The 12,932-nt window shown below is 39.8% G+C and overlaps 3 protein-coding genes across 3 annotated transcripts; 1 reads left to right on the top strand and 2 right to left on the bottom strand.

Moving 5' to 3' along the window:
* Window positions 1-1,228: 1,228 nt before the first annotated feature.
* LOC131773806 (ALK tyrosine kinase receptor-like) lies at window positions 1,229-4,116 on the bottom strand. The gene is made up of 3 exons (XM_059089760.2): window positions 3,640-4,116; window positions 2,724-2,841; window positions 1,229-2,171 (listed from the first exon to the last, which is right to left on the bottom strand). Exons 1-3 carry the CDS (start codon window positions 4,009-4,011, stop codon window positions 1,360-1,362), a joined length of 1,302 nt encoding a protein of 433 aa, XP_058945743.2. The 5' UTR covers window positions 4,012-4,116; the 3' UTR covers window positions 1,229-1,359.
* A 645-nt stretch (window positions 4,117-4,761) lies between these two features.
* LOC131773509 (leukocyte tyrosine kinase receptor-like) lies at window positions 4,762-8,045 on the bottom strand. Its single transcript, XM_059089473.2, has 3 exons — window positions 7,639-8,045; window positions 6,427-6,547; window positions 4,762-5,918 (listed from the first exon to the last, which is right to left on the bottom strand). Exons 1-3 carry the CDS (start codon window positions 8,011-8,013, stop codon window positions 5,095-5,097), a joined length of 1,320 nt encoding a protein of 439 aa, XP_058945456.2. The 5' UTR covers window positions 8,014-8,045; the 3' UTR covers window positions 4,762-5,094.
* A 1,053-nt stretch (window positions 8,046-9,098) lies between these two features.
* On the top strand, window positions 9,099-11,038 carry LOC131773519 (leukocyte tyrosine kinase receptor-like). Its single transcript, XM_059089479.2, has 3 exons — window positions 9,099-9,470; window positions 9,840-9,960; window positions 10,209-11,038. Exons 1-3 carry the CDS (start codon window positions 9,099-9,101, stop codon window positions 11,036-11,038), a joined length of 1,323 nt encoding a protein of 440 aa, XP_058945462.2.
* The last annotated feature ends 1,894 nt before the right edge of the window (window positions 11,039-12,932 follow it).

Consider the following 12,932-nt stretch of genomic DNA (forward strand, 5'->3'; position numbering starts at 1 on the left):
TTGTCGAAAGCACGTTCGAAACCGATAAGTTTGTTCGCTTGTCTGTACTCAAACTTTATAAACGTATGTTGTCGAAAGCACGTTCGAAACCGATTCAATCTAAAATCTTCAAGCACTGGGAAGACTTTAACGGCAACGAGATTTCTGCCCGCCGCCTTCTCAAACTCTGCAGTTACCTGAACGGCCCGGCGACCAGAACCTGAAGCAGAACCTGGAACATCAAAAAACGGCTCTTTTAGGAGCCACCGCGCCCTGGTTGCGTCTTTAGGACGTTTCCAGGTCGCTAAAAATGGCTCTTTTAGGAGCCGCCACATCTGCAAAAGTTATGATCAACATATGAGCTGCTCTTCCAGATTTAATATTCAATAAAGTTTGTTGTTATTTTGCCGCGGGGAAACTGGGTAATATAATTCGACCGAATATTGAATAAGTTCCCTTGACAACATCACAGACGTCGAAATTTGCATACAGATAAGTAAACAAACTCTCGAGTCGATTCGTTCGAACTTATAACATCACAGACGTCGAAATTTTCATACAAATAAGCAAACAAACTCAGGAATCGATGGGTTCGAACTGTTGACTCTCCTTGGGAAACAACTGTAGTTGCCTTAGGAAAGCTTCAGTCCATCGACGCTTACAATTTCTCCCACCGACTTGACAATTTCTCGCATTTAGTTTTAATACAACTGCTATCGAGTTTCATTTCATCACTTATTTCTTCCCATGAAGTTTCATCAATTTCTCCTCGCTTACGTGCAAAAGACAAACACGATACGTTTCGATGTCAATGAGTTAGGAACGGAACACATCTAACACGTCGCTGAAGGTCATAATTTAAATACAGACAAGCGCACAAACGTATCGGCCGATTTGAATTGTGCTCGTTCGAACATCCTACTCTCTTCGACTACTTTATTCTAGTTTATCTCTTTATTGGTGGTTGGTGGCGAGAAGACTTCGCTTGGTGGCGAGTACGTTGGTGGCGAGATCGTTCCATGGTGGCGAGTTCGCTGGTGGCGAGTCTGCTTGGTGGCGAGGTGACCGGTAACCCTGTGGTTAAGGCATTACGCAGAAAACCCTCAGTGGTTCGCAACTAACGTCGTCTTTTTAGATTTCTATTCTTTTAGGAATAAATTTCTATTCTATTGCCCCCCTATCCTCCTCCACCCTTCTTGGTTCTTTAAAATGCAAAAGATGAACTTGGCCATTATCCGGTTATCTTGACGTTTATTAATCATGTGACTGATTCAGAAGGTAATATAGCCTATCGTGATTATTGGTCATTGAGTTAGTGTCATTGAAATATTGCAAAACATTTTATAGCAAGGGAGATCGACCGAATATGTTGGTCTGATACTAGGGGTATCTAAATAACACGTATCCGTCACCGCTACTATGTGATACTCCACTACTTGACAGGGGTGCACCATTGCCAGAGGATCCACCCCCTCCTGACCGTGAACCAAACGATGTGGCATACACTCCCCCTCCAGAATACCCACCTCCGCCTCCTCCAAAATCGTTATATGCCGCTCCACCTCCACCGAATCCCCCATTACCATCTCCTTTGCCCCCCACACCACCATTCAAATATGAGAACCCAGCCTCCTTGCATGATCGAGGAGAAACGCATGTTATATTGAAGGCGCATTTCCCGTCTCCTCTAAATCCACCACCTCCACCTGCATAGTTTAACTCGTCAGCACACACTTTCCCACCCAGGCCATTGACTCCTCCGTAAACGCTTCCATTTGTTCCTTTTCGGCCATCATCGCCAACCTTTGATGTTATCTGACCCCCTCCACCACCCCCACCGCCAGCTGCCGCAAAAAGGGTATTATTACTGAAAACTACAAAAGTACCTCCACCCCCTCCTGCAGCGGAAGATCCTTTGAGACCTTTCTGACCAACTAAGAGGTGCAGGACAGTACCCTTGAAAAGTCTCACAATTCCACTTACAATTGCACCATTCCCTCCTGGTCTATATCCCTTCCCCCCTGATGCCCCAGCCACAGTGAAACTATACCGCGCGGTAAATGGAACCGTCCAGATCTGTATTCCTTTGTTGAGTGTTACTATCCCTTCTAGAGGCGTGCGTTTGTATCCAGCTGTTGATGTCGGCCCATTGTTGCCTTGAGCACCGAGGAAAGTGAAATAAAAGGCTATTGCTGAAACAACAAGGAAGTCAAAGGAACAATGCATTAATGGATTAATAATCGATATTAAAAGATAACGTAATAAATTGGATTTTAAAAAAAAAAACTGTGTCAGCGTTATCATCTCAAGCTTAAATAGTGCTATTACCACCACTACTCCTAAATCAAAGCCTTCGAGTTTTCTACCATACAGTGTTGTGTACACCATCACTGAAATCTTGCAGAAAACAAGGGGAAAGGTCTTGTGCTTATGAAAATTGACAAATTTCTTTTCAGCCACAGAAAGAAAACAAAGCATTTGTGAGGGAATGTAGGAACTAATAATCACCTCGCTATGTCGAATGACAATGTTCTTTGAGGCTGGAGTTTTTATTGGGCGACAATTAAAGAAACGTTGCTGTTCTTTAAGAACATTAATTCGCTTTACCTCACTTTGTTACTAAATTGAAAGAGTAAAAATATTCAGGAAGCTTTCTTTAAACCCAATCTGAAAATGGAGCAGACGAAGGTGGACCTGTGACAACTCTGCAAGACTGATCTCATCCTAGGTTGTTAAAATGTTACCTTTAGACTTTTCACAGTACATTCCAGTGTATGGCTTCTCACAGAGGCAAGCATATCGTCTGTTATCATGGTCATAGCTACATGTCTGACCATTTTGACATTTGCGTGAGCAAGGCGTCTGACAGGAAAGGTTACACACGTTACAAATCGTTTTTATTTTTTGAACACCGTCCACAACCTCGTGGAAGTGTTCTCATTAGTCTCTGTTATTTAATCAACGGAGCTGTTTTATTTCTCCTCTCTCGTCATTGCTCAGAAAATTGGTACTTCAGTACTTCTTTCAGCAAGTTGTTTTCTTTAAGTTTTATGGCAGTTTTCAGAAATATATTTACGATGAGAGCTTCCTTGGAAATCAAAAACTTCATTTCTTTTATCGTTCGATCTCTTGACCACAATTAATGATTTAAGAAACAAAATAAATACCGCAATGGAAAAGTTATGCCTTAAATTCTTCTTTAACGACTTCAAATTCGACTTGATTATCACATCTTCCCCCGTTTTTAGTTAGATAGACGTTTGTCCGATACGCCAGCCAATTCAGTAATTCTTACTGCATTTGTACTTTACTCTGAAATTTGGGCCTTGAACTGCATGCTTTCAAAATTCGACTTGAATTGATTATCAAACCCTCTTCGGTTTTTTGGTCGGGTGAATGTTTATTCCAATGGGCCAATTCACTGATCCTTACAGCATGTTTGTTTTGCCCAAACTGTTATTTATTTCCACTGTAAATAATCAATGTCCAGAGAATCATTGAGAATTCGTCATTTGTTGGAGACAAATGGAAACGGTAAATGAATAGTTTCAATTGAAAATAATTCCGCATTACTTGCTCCTTGTTTTTTTTGTTTTTCTGTTTTTTTTAAATGAATACTAAAAATTACTTTATTACAAATGTAATGCAAAATGTACTTACGTGAAAATCTATGTATTGTTGGTAAGTACATCCATCGCTTTTCACGAAGGCATCTTCAGCCAGCCCGTCTTTGATTCCTCTTCGATGCAGATAGCATGTTCCCTTGAGTTTCTGCCACGGCTCGCGGCAGTACGTTTGTGCGATGCAGTCACTTTCAGACAAACAGGCGAGGCCACAGTGAACTTCCCCCGATGTTTTCACTGTTCTTAAGATGTCCCTTTTAAATGCAAAGTCACGCCGGAGTAAAACTGCTCCATCAAAGTATAAGCTATCACTCAGACGTTTCCAGTGCAATGACTGTAGCGATTCTCCTAGAACAACTAAGGCACATGTGGATGTGAACACATGAATCAACGCAGCTCTCTCAGCCATCTTCTCGATCTAAATTGTGTTCCTATATTTACTCAATACTTCAGGCGTAAATTTTTCATTTTAAGTAATACTTTATTCGTTGCACATTTATGTTTTTTGTGATATATTTAACTTATTCTAAATGCAAGACATCTTGGCGGAAGTTTTCCGTCTTTGTTGAGTTTTCTACGTATCGAATTGACAGATTTGATAGGTTTTTTCTTGTAAATGTAAACAAATTGAAATTATTTCAAGATCTGTTCCTTCTGAGATCCCATTTGTTTAGTTTTGGGTTCTCTCCTTATATAATTGACGTTTTTTGTTCGTTATATTTTTGTACATGCAGAGAAAAATAAAGTTACTCTAAGATCTGTTGCTTTTGTGATAAAGATGAGTGTTTGCGCTACATTTTTTCCAGCGATTTTGGAGTGGGTAACTGTATTGTGCAACATAAGACTGAATCAACTAATTGTTTTAACGCATCAAGGAGCGTGATAAGAAATCCATTACATCAAAACTGTCGGCTGGTCCTCACTTTCCCTTACAACTTGTCTTCTTCTTTTTCAACTCTATTATTGAGCTTATGCAGACCAATAAAAGGTGTGAGAGTATGTCCCCCCCCCCCCCCCCTTCAGCTACTTGGCCTGCGATAACAGAGCTAATTTATATCGGGTCACATAGTTTCTTTTTGGTTCGCTACAGTTAATATGCCCTCTTCTGCTCATTCGCACAAACAAAAAAAACTATAAAACATCCTTTTGATTTGAAGAACAGAATTTTAAACTCTGTTGTTAGTGCATGAACGCCACCTTGCAATTGGCCAGTGAGCATCGATACGTAACATTTGTTTTTGTGGTATTACCGCCAAAAGTTCCACCTGTCTTCTGAACTGGAGATTCGCGCCATAAGTTGTAGATGGACCGACTGCTTGCCCCATAAAATTCATCATGCCCATACATGCGGCTGGTAGAGCTCTCTTTCAGATCTATCAATCCTGAAATAGCGCCCTGACACAAATAATTTTCCACTAACGCGTTGGTAACATATAGCAATGGAATACAAAGACTTAAAAGAAGAGAGATCAACGAATCAATCATTGTTTTCTTAATTTAAACTGTTATTGAAATCTATCAATACGTATCCGTCGCCAGAGTTGGTTTCATTGCTTGACTTCAACCACCCTACGGGCCAGTAAGATCCACCCCCTCCTGCCCGTGAACCCCAAGACGTGGCATGCACTCCCCCTCCAGAATAACCCCCTCCGCCTCCGCCAAAATCTTTGTATGCCGCCCCACCCCCGCCGAATCCTCCAACACCATTCCCATCGCCACCCAGACCACCATTTACATAGGCCAACCCGGACTCGTTGCATGGATGAGGAGTTAAGGAACATGACACATTGCGGCTACATCTGCCATTTTCCTGAAATCCAGCTCCTCCCCCTGCATTGTTGTCCTCTCTAGCGCACACTGATCCACCCAAACCATTTACACCACCATAAACGCTGCCAGCTTTGGTCGCTTGACCATCATCTCCGTCTTCTGAGATAATATGACCACCTCCACCGCCACCACCGCCTGCTGCTACCAAAAGCGTGTTTTTGTTAGAAACTACGAAAGTTCCCCCACCTCCTCCTGCACCAGAACTTCCTGGAAGTCCTTTCTGACCAATCAAAAGGTGCAGTACAGTTCCCTTCGTTAGCGGTAACACTCCTGCTACGATTGCACCCTTTCCCCCTGAGGATGACGCGTTCCCTCCTGAAGCTCCAGCGACTTTGAGCCTATAAAGAGCAGTGAATGGCACTCTCCAGATCTGGACCCCTTTGTCGAGTGTTACCGTTCCCTGTAGTGACGTGTTCACATATTCAGCAGTCGATATTGGCCCAGAGTTACCTTGTGCACCAAGAGTGGTGAAACGAAAGGATATGGCTGGAATAAAACCAAAGTAAATCTCACTTCCTGTTATAGTGCACAATAAATTGGATTCCCTTTATCTCGATCCCATTTGGACGACGAGTGAATTGGAGAGACAAAGTTTTAGTTATAAAGGGCATCATTATAGAGATGCCTAATGGTTCTTCGTCTGCGACCCTTTATTTTTTTTTTAAATGTTGAGTTTTGGTTTTTGTGAATAAACTAAGTGGAGCGCGGATGAGAACACTCATCACACTCAATCCACAACTTCGGGAATTGAACCCAGACCCCAGCTGTGATGGGCGAGCGCCTCCACAACTGCTGCCTCCCCAAAGCAAATCCCATTAGGACATAAATCAAATTATTTTTCATCCCATAGGTACAGCTTGCAACTACTTTTTGATGAGGATGAGGTGAACCTGGTATTGTTCGAAGCTACTGGTTTCTTGATTTACACAATTTTGCGTTAAGAAAAAGTGTTGCAGCTCTTGAAATGCTTAATGTAATGCGCTGAGGATTCTACCTTGAAGCTGGTTGCAATCAATTCCTGTGTAGGGCGGCTCACATCTGCGTTGGCATTTTCTGGTATCATAGTCGTACTGACACTTCATACCATTTTGACATTTTCTTGAGCAAAAGACCTCCTGCAAGATTCATAACACCCTAATCTCGAACAGTTGCTTTTGATTAAAGGCAGTATCAGCAGTAAACCCATAAAGTTATTTCATATTGGGCCAGTCTTGTATGTTTTACAGCCAGCTCGATATTTTTTTAGTATGGATCTTGCCTGACTAATCTACTTTACTCTGTGTTTTTATGCACGTCATAACCTTGTTTGTATGTTTGGCCGTTTATATTTCCGTTGTGTAGCAATATTTGACCTTAATTTTGTAACCTTCTGATTTCTTTGATGTCTTGTTACAACTACTAGTAGAAACAAAGTGTTTACTGCAAACTACAACACCCCGCCTCAGAGAATCTACCCTTTTCTTTTTTTTCACATTCCCTGGAATCCGATCCTTCATGCAATCAATGCTCGTTCAAGGCCTTATATACGACTCGAAGAAGTAAGATAAATTACGCTCTCGATGGCAACAATTCATTTACTTGTTTTCATTCATAGCCTCAGATAAGCTGACGATTGTTTTTTTTTTTTTGCGGTTGAAAACATGTGTTAGGCACCTATGATGATTAAAGCCAATATTTGCATGCAGTTTAAGCGCTAAAAACACAATGTTTGTCTAAGATCCGATTGTAATCTTGTACATAAATCAATACTGCTAGACACTGCCTTGCCTGTCATTTACCTCCCTTTATATAATTTTTCCTTGCGATAAAATTTCACTAAAGCATGGCAGGGCACAATTAAACGCGAAGGTTTTCCCTACTTAGTTGCTTTCGGTTTTTTTGCGGTTATGAAAATGAACATTGAGGAGAGAAAGTTCATCACTTTGAATAAATACAATGAATTCTAAGTTAGCAAACATATTTTGATTTGAGCCCTGCGCTCAGAATGCTTTTTTCCGACTAAAAGTAAATTCTAAGACACTTAATTAATACTAAGATCCTGAATAAAAAAATTGTGAAATCCTTTGAATTGTAAAGTTTCTCATCAAAGATACCTAATTTGATGTGGTTGTTAGTACATCTTTATCGCTACCAGAAGATATGAAACATTTAGAAGAGAATTTATCTATATTTTCGTCAACAGAAAACTAAATATTTGTTGACTTACGTCTAAATCCATGTATTGCTGAAAGGTGCATCTCTTGCTTTTTACGAGACGGGCACTGTTCTCTTCGTGCTTAACGCCGTTTTTATGTAAATAGCATGTTCCTTTGGGATTTTTTCTCCTTGGCGAATCGTCGCAGTACGTTTGTGCGACACAGTCGTTTTCAGACAAACAAACAAACGCACATTGAATCTCCCCGAAAGTTTTCACTTTTCTTAAAATGTCCGTTTTCAGTGCAAAGTTTTGACGGCAGAAGAGAGCACCATTAAAGGATAAATTGTTCTGTCCTCTTTTCCAGGCTGAACATTGTGGCAAGTGAAGCAAATATCCGAAGACAATGAAATATGATACCAAGGCCATAATAGCTTTGACGAACATGATTGAAGAGTGCTTTGCAAATTTAACCTAGGGATCTTGCATACATCCTGCTGAATTCTCCTCGGTGAAACACTTTATCCTTGATTTGAACTTAATAATGTTTACTTTGTTTCAATGTATCATTATACTTTAAGGTAAATGGAAGACAGAATTTCGACGTTCTATCGGAACGTTTTGATCTTGTTGATACTTCTCCTTGGCAACTGTCAGATAATCGGCAGACGATTTTGATTTATTAAAATATAAATGAAACTAAATAAGTTTTCTTAAAATGGTGCAATTTTTTTATTAAATTGTAATTTAAATGTTGACACGATCTTACTTTTTAAATTGACTTTTGGACATGTGCATTGCTAAAAGGTGCATCTCTAAAGACATCTTTGGGTGCGCAGTGTTTTTCCGGCATTATTATAATCATTATTTATTATTATTGTCGTAACTATTATTATTGTCGTAACTATTATTAGTATCTTTATTTTTTATTTTCCAGTTTTTTGAGCTATCATCGTAATTCTTTTATTCTGAATTGATAAATTAACTCCCAAAAATTGCGATAAAAGTAAAACAGTCAATTTAAAAGATTAGGGAATTTTTTTTAACAGGAGTATTAATTTAACAGTGGAAATTGAAAAATTAAGAAAAAAAACGCTGAAATTACTACTCAATAATAATAATAAGTTATTATTTTAATCATAATTGTTATTATTACCATTATTACTACTGAAATCGGCGATTGTAAAAATAGACGGGATACAGAGTTGATGACCAGAGTTTGAAACAGTTATTTTAGTCTGACCTAATGACACGTCACTAGTTACTTAAAGCAAAGGTTAATGTGTTTTGTTCGACCACAGCTTTTAAGCTTCCCTTTTATTGTTTACTGTATCTGGCACTTCCATTGTTGTATCGAAGAGAAGTTTTAACGTCAGTGGAAAGCATAATTATCAGTGTTTGCTCAAAAAGCAACTGATTTCATAGACAATATACGCAAGTGGCCATTACAACACCTTGTGCCTTAAGAGAAACGATCAGTCTTAACTATAATGAGTTTTCTCTTAGTTATATGATATTGAGTGGTCTTCGAGATGAATTCACCTGTTTTTCTGTGGGTTCCTGTTACTGCACTTCATATTTTTGGAATTTCTTGCAGCTTCGAACAACGCTACATGCAGGGTGCAATTAAAACAATTTTGGATCACAGGCTTAATGGCCACCAGATTAGGACTCTAAACGGTTCTACGTCATTGTCTTGCGCTCATTCGTGCTTGATGGAGACCAGATGCGTGTCCACGAACTTTGGAATTTCCTCAGCGGAGAATAAGCTCTTGTGTGAGTTAAATGACCACGGCGGTGATTCCTTAATTTCTGGCGATGAATTGATATACGCGGAAGGATTTACATATTCTGCCTACTCTCCAGTGTTTCAAAGTAGTATCAACGTTATGGTGGGTGACAAAGTTCTTCTTTTACATGTTTACTGTAATATCTTGAGATTTCAGTTTCTGTTGGTTAATTAATTTTTAGATGATATTCGTCTCTTAAACTGTTTTTCCTGTGTGCCCCATTTCCATATCTCATTCCTCTCGAAATATTTTTCTGATTTTGTTCATTTCCATATCTCACTTATAAAAAACGAGAACCTTTTGCTGCCAAATGTCAATCATGACCATTACCAAATTTCTGAGGAGCTTTGAAATGTAATACTGAGCTATTGTAAGTAGATATAAGCTCCGAGTTAGTACATTGTTACAGATGCGACTCTATGTGAAGTCCAGTAGCTTTGTTTACCTTCATTTATTTTTCCGACGATTTTACCATTGATTCAGGACGAATGCAACCAGATGGTCTGTCTCAATGAAGGCCTCTGCAATTACAACAACGACAAACAAAAATATCGGTGCAAATGCAAACTTCCGTGGTTTGGGGACATGTGCGAAAAGAAGATAGGTAGGTAACATTGTTATAAAGCCCAATGTATCGCGACATGAAAGTTTATTTCATTTGATACTATCAGAGTATTCACGGTGTGCGTGTACCGATATGCTCCATATGCTTAATGCTTTTTTATTTCATAGTCAAATAAATTAATGCATGTAAAAGGTGGAATGAAGTTTTCATTTTTTGCACGTCTAAAGTGTATAGACAGAACTTTTCGTTTCCTATCTGAGCAAAGGTTTTCCTTGTTGTGTTGTTAGATATCGAATATCATTTCACTACACTGGGTGCAACGGGTACGTCTGGGCCAGTAAATAACGCGCTGTACCAGGGTACATCACTGGAGGGGATTTTAGTGAAAGACGGTTTGCAATCATGGGACATTCCTTTGTCGGCCACGTATTACCTCGAGTTATGCGGAGCTACAGGTGGGAATCACGAGGGATTTAATACCACCGGTGGTAAAGGAGCGAAACTAAATGGGACGGTCCATCTTCAACAGGGAATACAGCTGACAATTTTAGTAGGGCAGCGAGGCAAACGGGGTGGAGGTGGCGGAGGAGGAACTTTTGTTGTTTTGGCAGGCAATGGCAGTCCATTGGCTGTGTCTGGCGGGGGTGGCGCAGCTGACTTGGTAGATGGTGATCCTGGACAGGCCGGGTTGAGTGGTAGCGTCAATCCTGGGGGAAAAGGAAAGGGAGGGAAGGTCTGCATGTCGGGGAATGATGCAGACTTACGTGGTGTTGGAGGTGGTGGAGGTCTTCTCACGGATGGGCGCTGCTATAGGGCGTCCAGTTGTAACAAACCATGTGACCAGAAAGATGGAGGCAAATCTTTTCAAACAGGAGGAAGGGGTGGATACAGCAAAATAAACAAGTGCACAGGAGGATTCGGTGGCGGGGGAAATTGTGGAGGAGGGGGTGGATACTCTGGTGGTGGGGTGCAAGTCGATGGCAAGAGTAAGAACCTTGATCTTCATGCCGGAGGAGGCGGGTCTTTTATCCCGCCTGATGCTAACTGGACGGCGGTGTCTGGAGGATGTCCTTACGGCGACGGTTATGTTTTGTTTAAAATTGTAGCAATCGATTGATTATATGATTTGGAAGAACATGGATTTTAACATTAGTGGATTTAGAGTGAAGTTGTTAAATGTAACTTACAGGCGATGGTCCATGAGAAGTCTAATACAAGTTTTCATTATTGCAAAAACTCTTCTAAAGAACTGAGATTTGAAAGTGAGTCCCGCATGTCTTCAATTAAGGCTTTGTGGCAACAGTGGATATTTCAGTGTCCTCTCGAGCACAGGGCATGCTTGCAAACGCATTTTTGGTACCTGTTTGCTTAGTGTAGGATTTCATTCACGTACAGCGAATTTAAGGGTGCCCCGCGGAAAATTATTCATGATTTCACTATTTCTCCCCCAAATTAAAATAGACAGAACGTGATGCAATGAGAGTGGGTAGCGTCATACAAGCGTATCATGACGAAATGCGACATGACATTTTTCCTGATTTTTTTTCCTTTTAGATAGGTTAGCTCATTGATTAATTTGGACGATAAAACCTATGGAAGAAAATTTTTTTCTTTCCTGTCCTTCCTGACCCTGGTGGTTTGACTCCGTGATGAAAAGTTTCGTCTTAGCTGAGTGCACTGATGCATTCAGCGTTGAGCACAATTTCGCTGACTCATTAGAAGGATGCGTTTTCACATTTCGTAATCAAAACCGTCAAATTAATTGAACAAAAACAAGCAAACAGGTTGCCTCTCAAAAACAAGCTTTTTCCGACCTCACAATATCAGTAATGAGTTTTTTGAAGAGTCTCGGTCATTAACCGTCGAAAAGTATGAATTGTCAGTTAGTTTTGATGTTTGTTTGTACTCTTACTAAGTAGTAACAAAAGTAGCAAAAGCTCAAGTACTTTTTGTGTTCCATGTACACGAAACAGTCGAGCGCACTTTGGTTCTTGACTTCAAGCTTGGTTTCTGGCCTCGCATCATCAATCAGTGATAAAGTTAATTAAAAATGATTTATCGGTCGCTATGTTTTTTTTTTTACTCAAGCTGAATACATTATTCGGTCTTTTAAAAACTGAAGAACTTTAGAAACATATATCTATTGAAATGGAACACGTTGAAACAAAAACTACAACACTGAGCTGTTACACCATTAGATCTTTAAAAAAAAGTGCCGGTTGATTTGCATTTTAACCTTGTCAAAGTCAGTGAAGTGAAATTTCCTCTTAACACTTATTTTCACTGATGTAAATTGTGTGGGACTGGTTTTCGGAAAACATTAACTTTTTTTAGATAAATGCAACTTGGCTCAATCAGTTTGTGAAAATGAGGGTGAATTGATTGTAAGTAAAATGTATTTCGTGGCCGTAAAGAATCTCTAACGCCTACTCAGTGATTGCATCAATGACAAAACAAATCGACCGTAAAGGAGTTAGTTCTTGACCCCCATCTCCCGCACAAACACAGTGTTACTCGTGGGTTTCATCATGATATCACGCTGTAACTGAACAAAGAAAACTCTTTGCACTTCCTTGAATTCCTAAGGCTTTACGTTTTTCGTTAAGCTGTATATGTAAAATCGAGTTCGAATGAATATTTATCACAGCCTTATTTTATGTTGCGTAAGCTTTTGATTCTCTTCTTTTATAATCGAATTGAATATATCTGCTATATATGCATCGTAGTAGCATTCACTGAATACATTCAATTATTGATAAATTGCAAACAGTTTGATTTAGCGTTTTCTTTTTCGGCGTCATATCCAAACACATCCTATCGTGCACGTGATTTAGAGCACAACTACCCGGCAAGGTCAGCTTTTCTGTTCTACGTAACAGGAAAATGCTCAGCATTGAAGTCAACTATTTCGTGTCTCTTGGCCGACACAATATGATAAGGCTGAGTACAATTTTGTCAGCATAACAGAAATTACAAGAAACAATTATGATCACGGGAATCTTGGAGCGATT

The sequence above is a fragment of the Pocillopora verrucosa genome, chromosome 3 (genome assembly GCF_036669915.1).
Source record: "Pocillopora verrucosa isolate sample1 chromosome 3, ASM3666991v2, whole genome shotgun sequence".
NCBI lineage: Eukaryota > Metazoa > Cnidaria > Anthozoa > Scleractinia > Pocilloporidae > Pocillopora > Pocillopora verrucosa.

Bases quoted from the DNA above. Each gene is read 5' to 3' on its own strand.
- LOC131773519 (XM_059089479.2), top strand. From the start codon at position 9,099: ATGAATTCACCTGTTTTTCTGTGGGTTCCTGTTACTGCACTTCATATT. The intron at 9,471-9,839 runs GTTCTTCTTTTA...CCATTGATTCAG, and splicing joins ACGTTATGGTGGGTGACAAA to GACGAATGCAACCAGATGGT. The intron at 9,961-10,208 runs GTAGGTAACATT...TTGTGTTGTTAG, and splicing joins CATGTGCGAAAAGAAGATAG to ATATCGAATATCATTTCACT.
- LOC131773509 (XM_059089473.2), bottom strand. From the start codon at position 8,013: ATGTTCGTCAAAGCTATTATGGCCTTGGTATCATATTTCATTGTCTTC. The intron at 6,548-7,638 runs GTAAGTCAACAA...TGAATCTTGCAG, and splicing joins AGCAATACATGGATTTAGAC to GAGGTCTTTTGCTCAAGAAA. The intron at 5,919-6,426 runs GTAGAATCCTCA...GTTTTATTCCAG, and splicing joins TGATTGCAACCAGCTTCAAG to CCATATCCTTTCGTTTCACC.
- LOC131773806 (XM_059089760.2), bottom strand. From the start codon at position 4,011: ATGGCTGAGAGAGCTGCGTTGATTCATGTGTTCACATCCACATGTGCC. The intron at 2,842-3,639 runs GTAAGTACATTT...CTTTCCTGTCAG, and splicing joins AACAATACATAGATTTTCAC to ACGCCTTGCTCACGCAAATG. The intron at 2,172-2,723 runs GTAACATTTTAA...TTGTTGTTTCAG, and splicing joins GTACTGTGAAAAGTCTAAAG to CAATAGCCTTTTATTTCACT.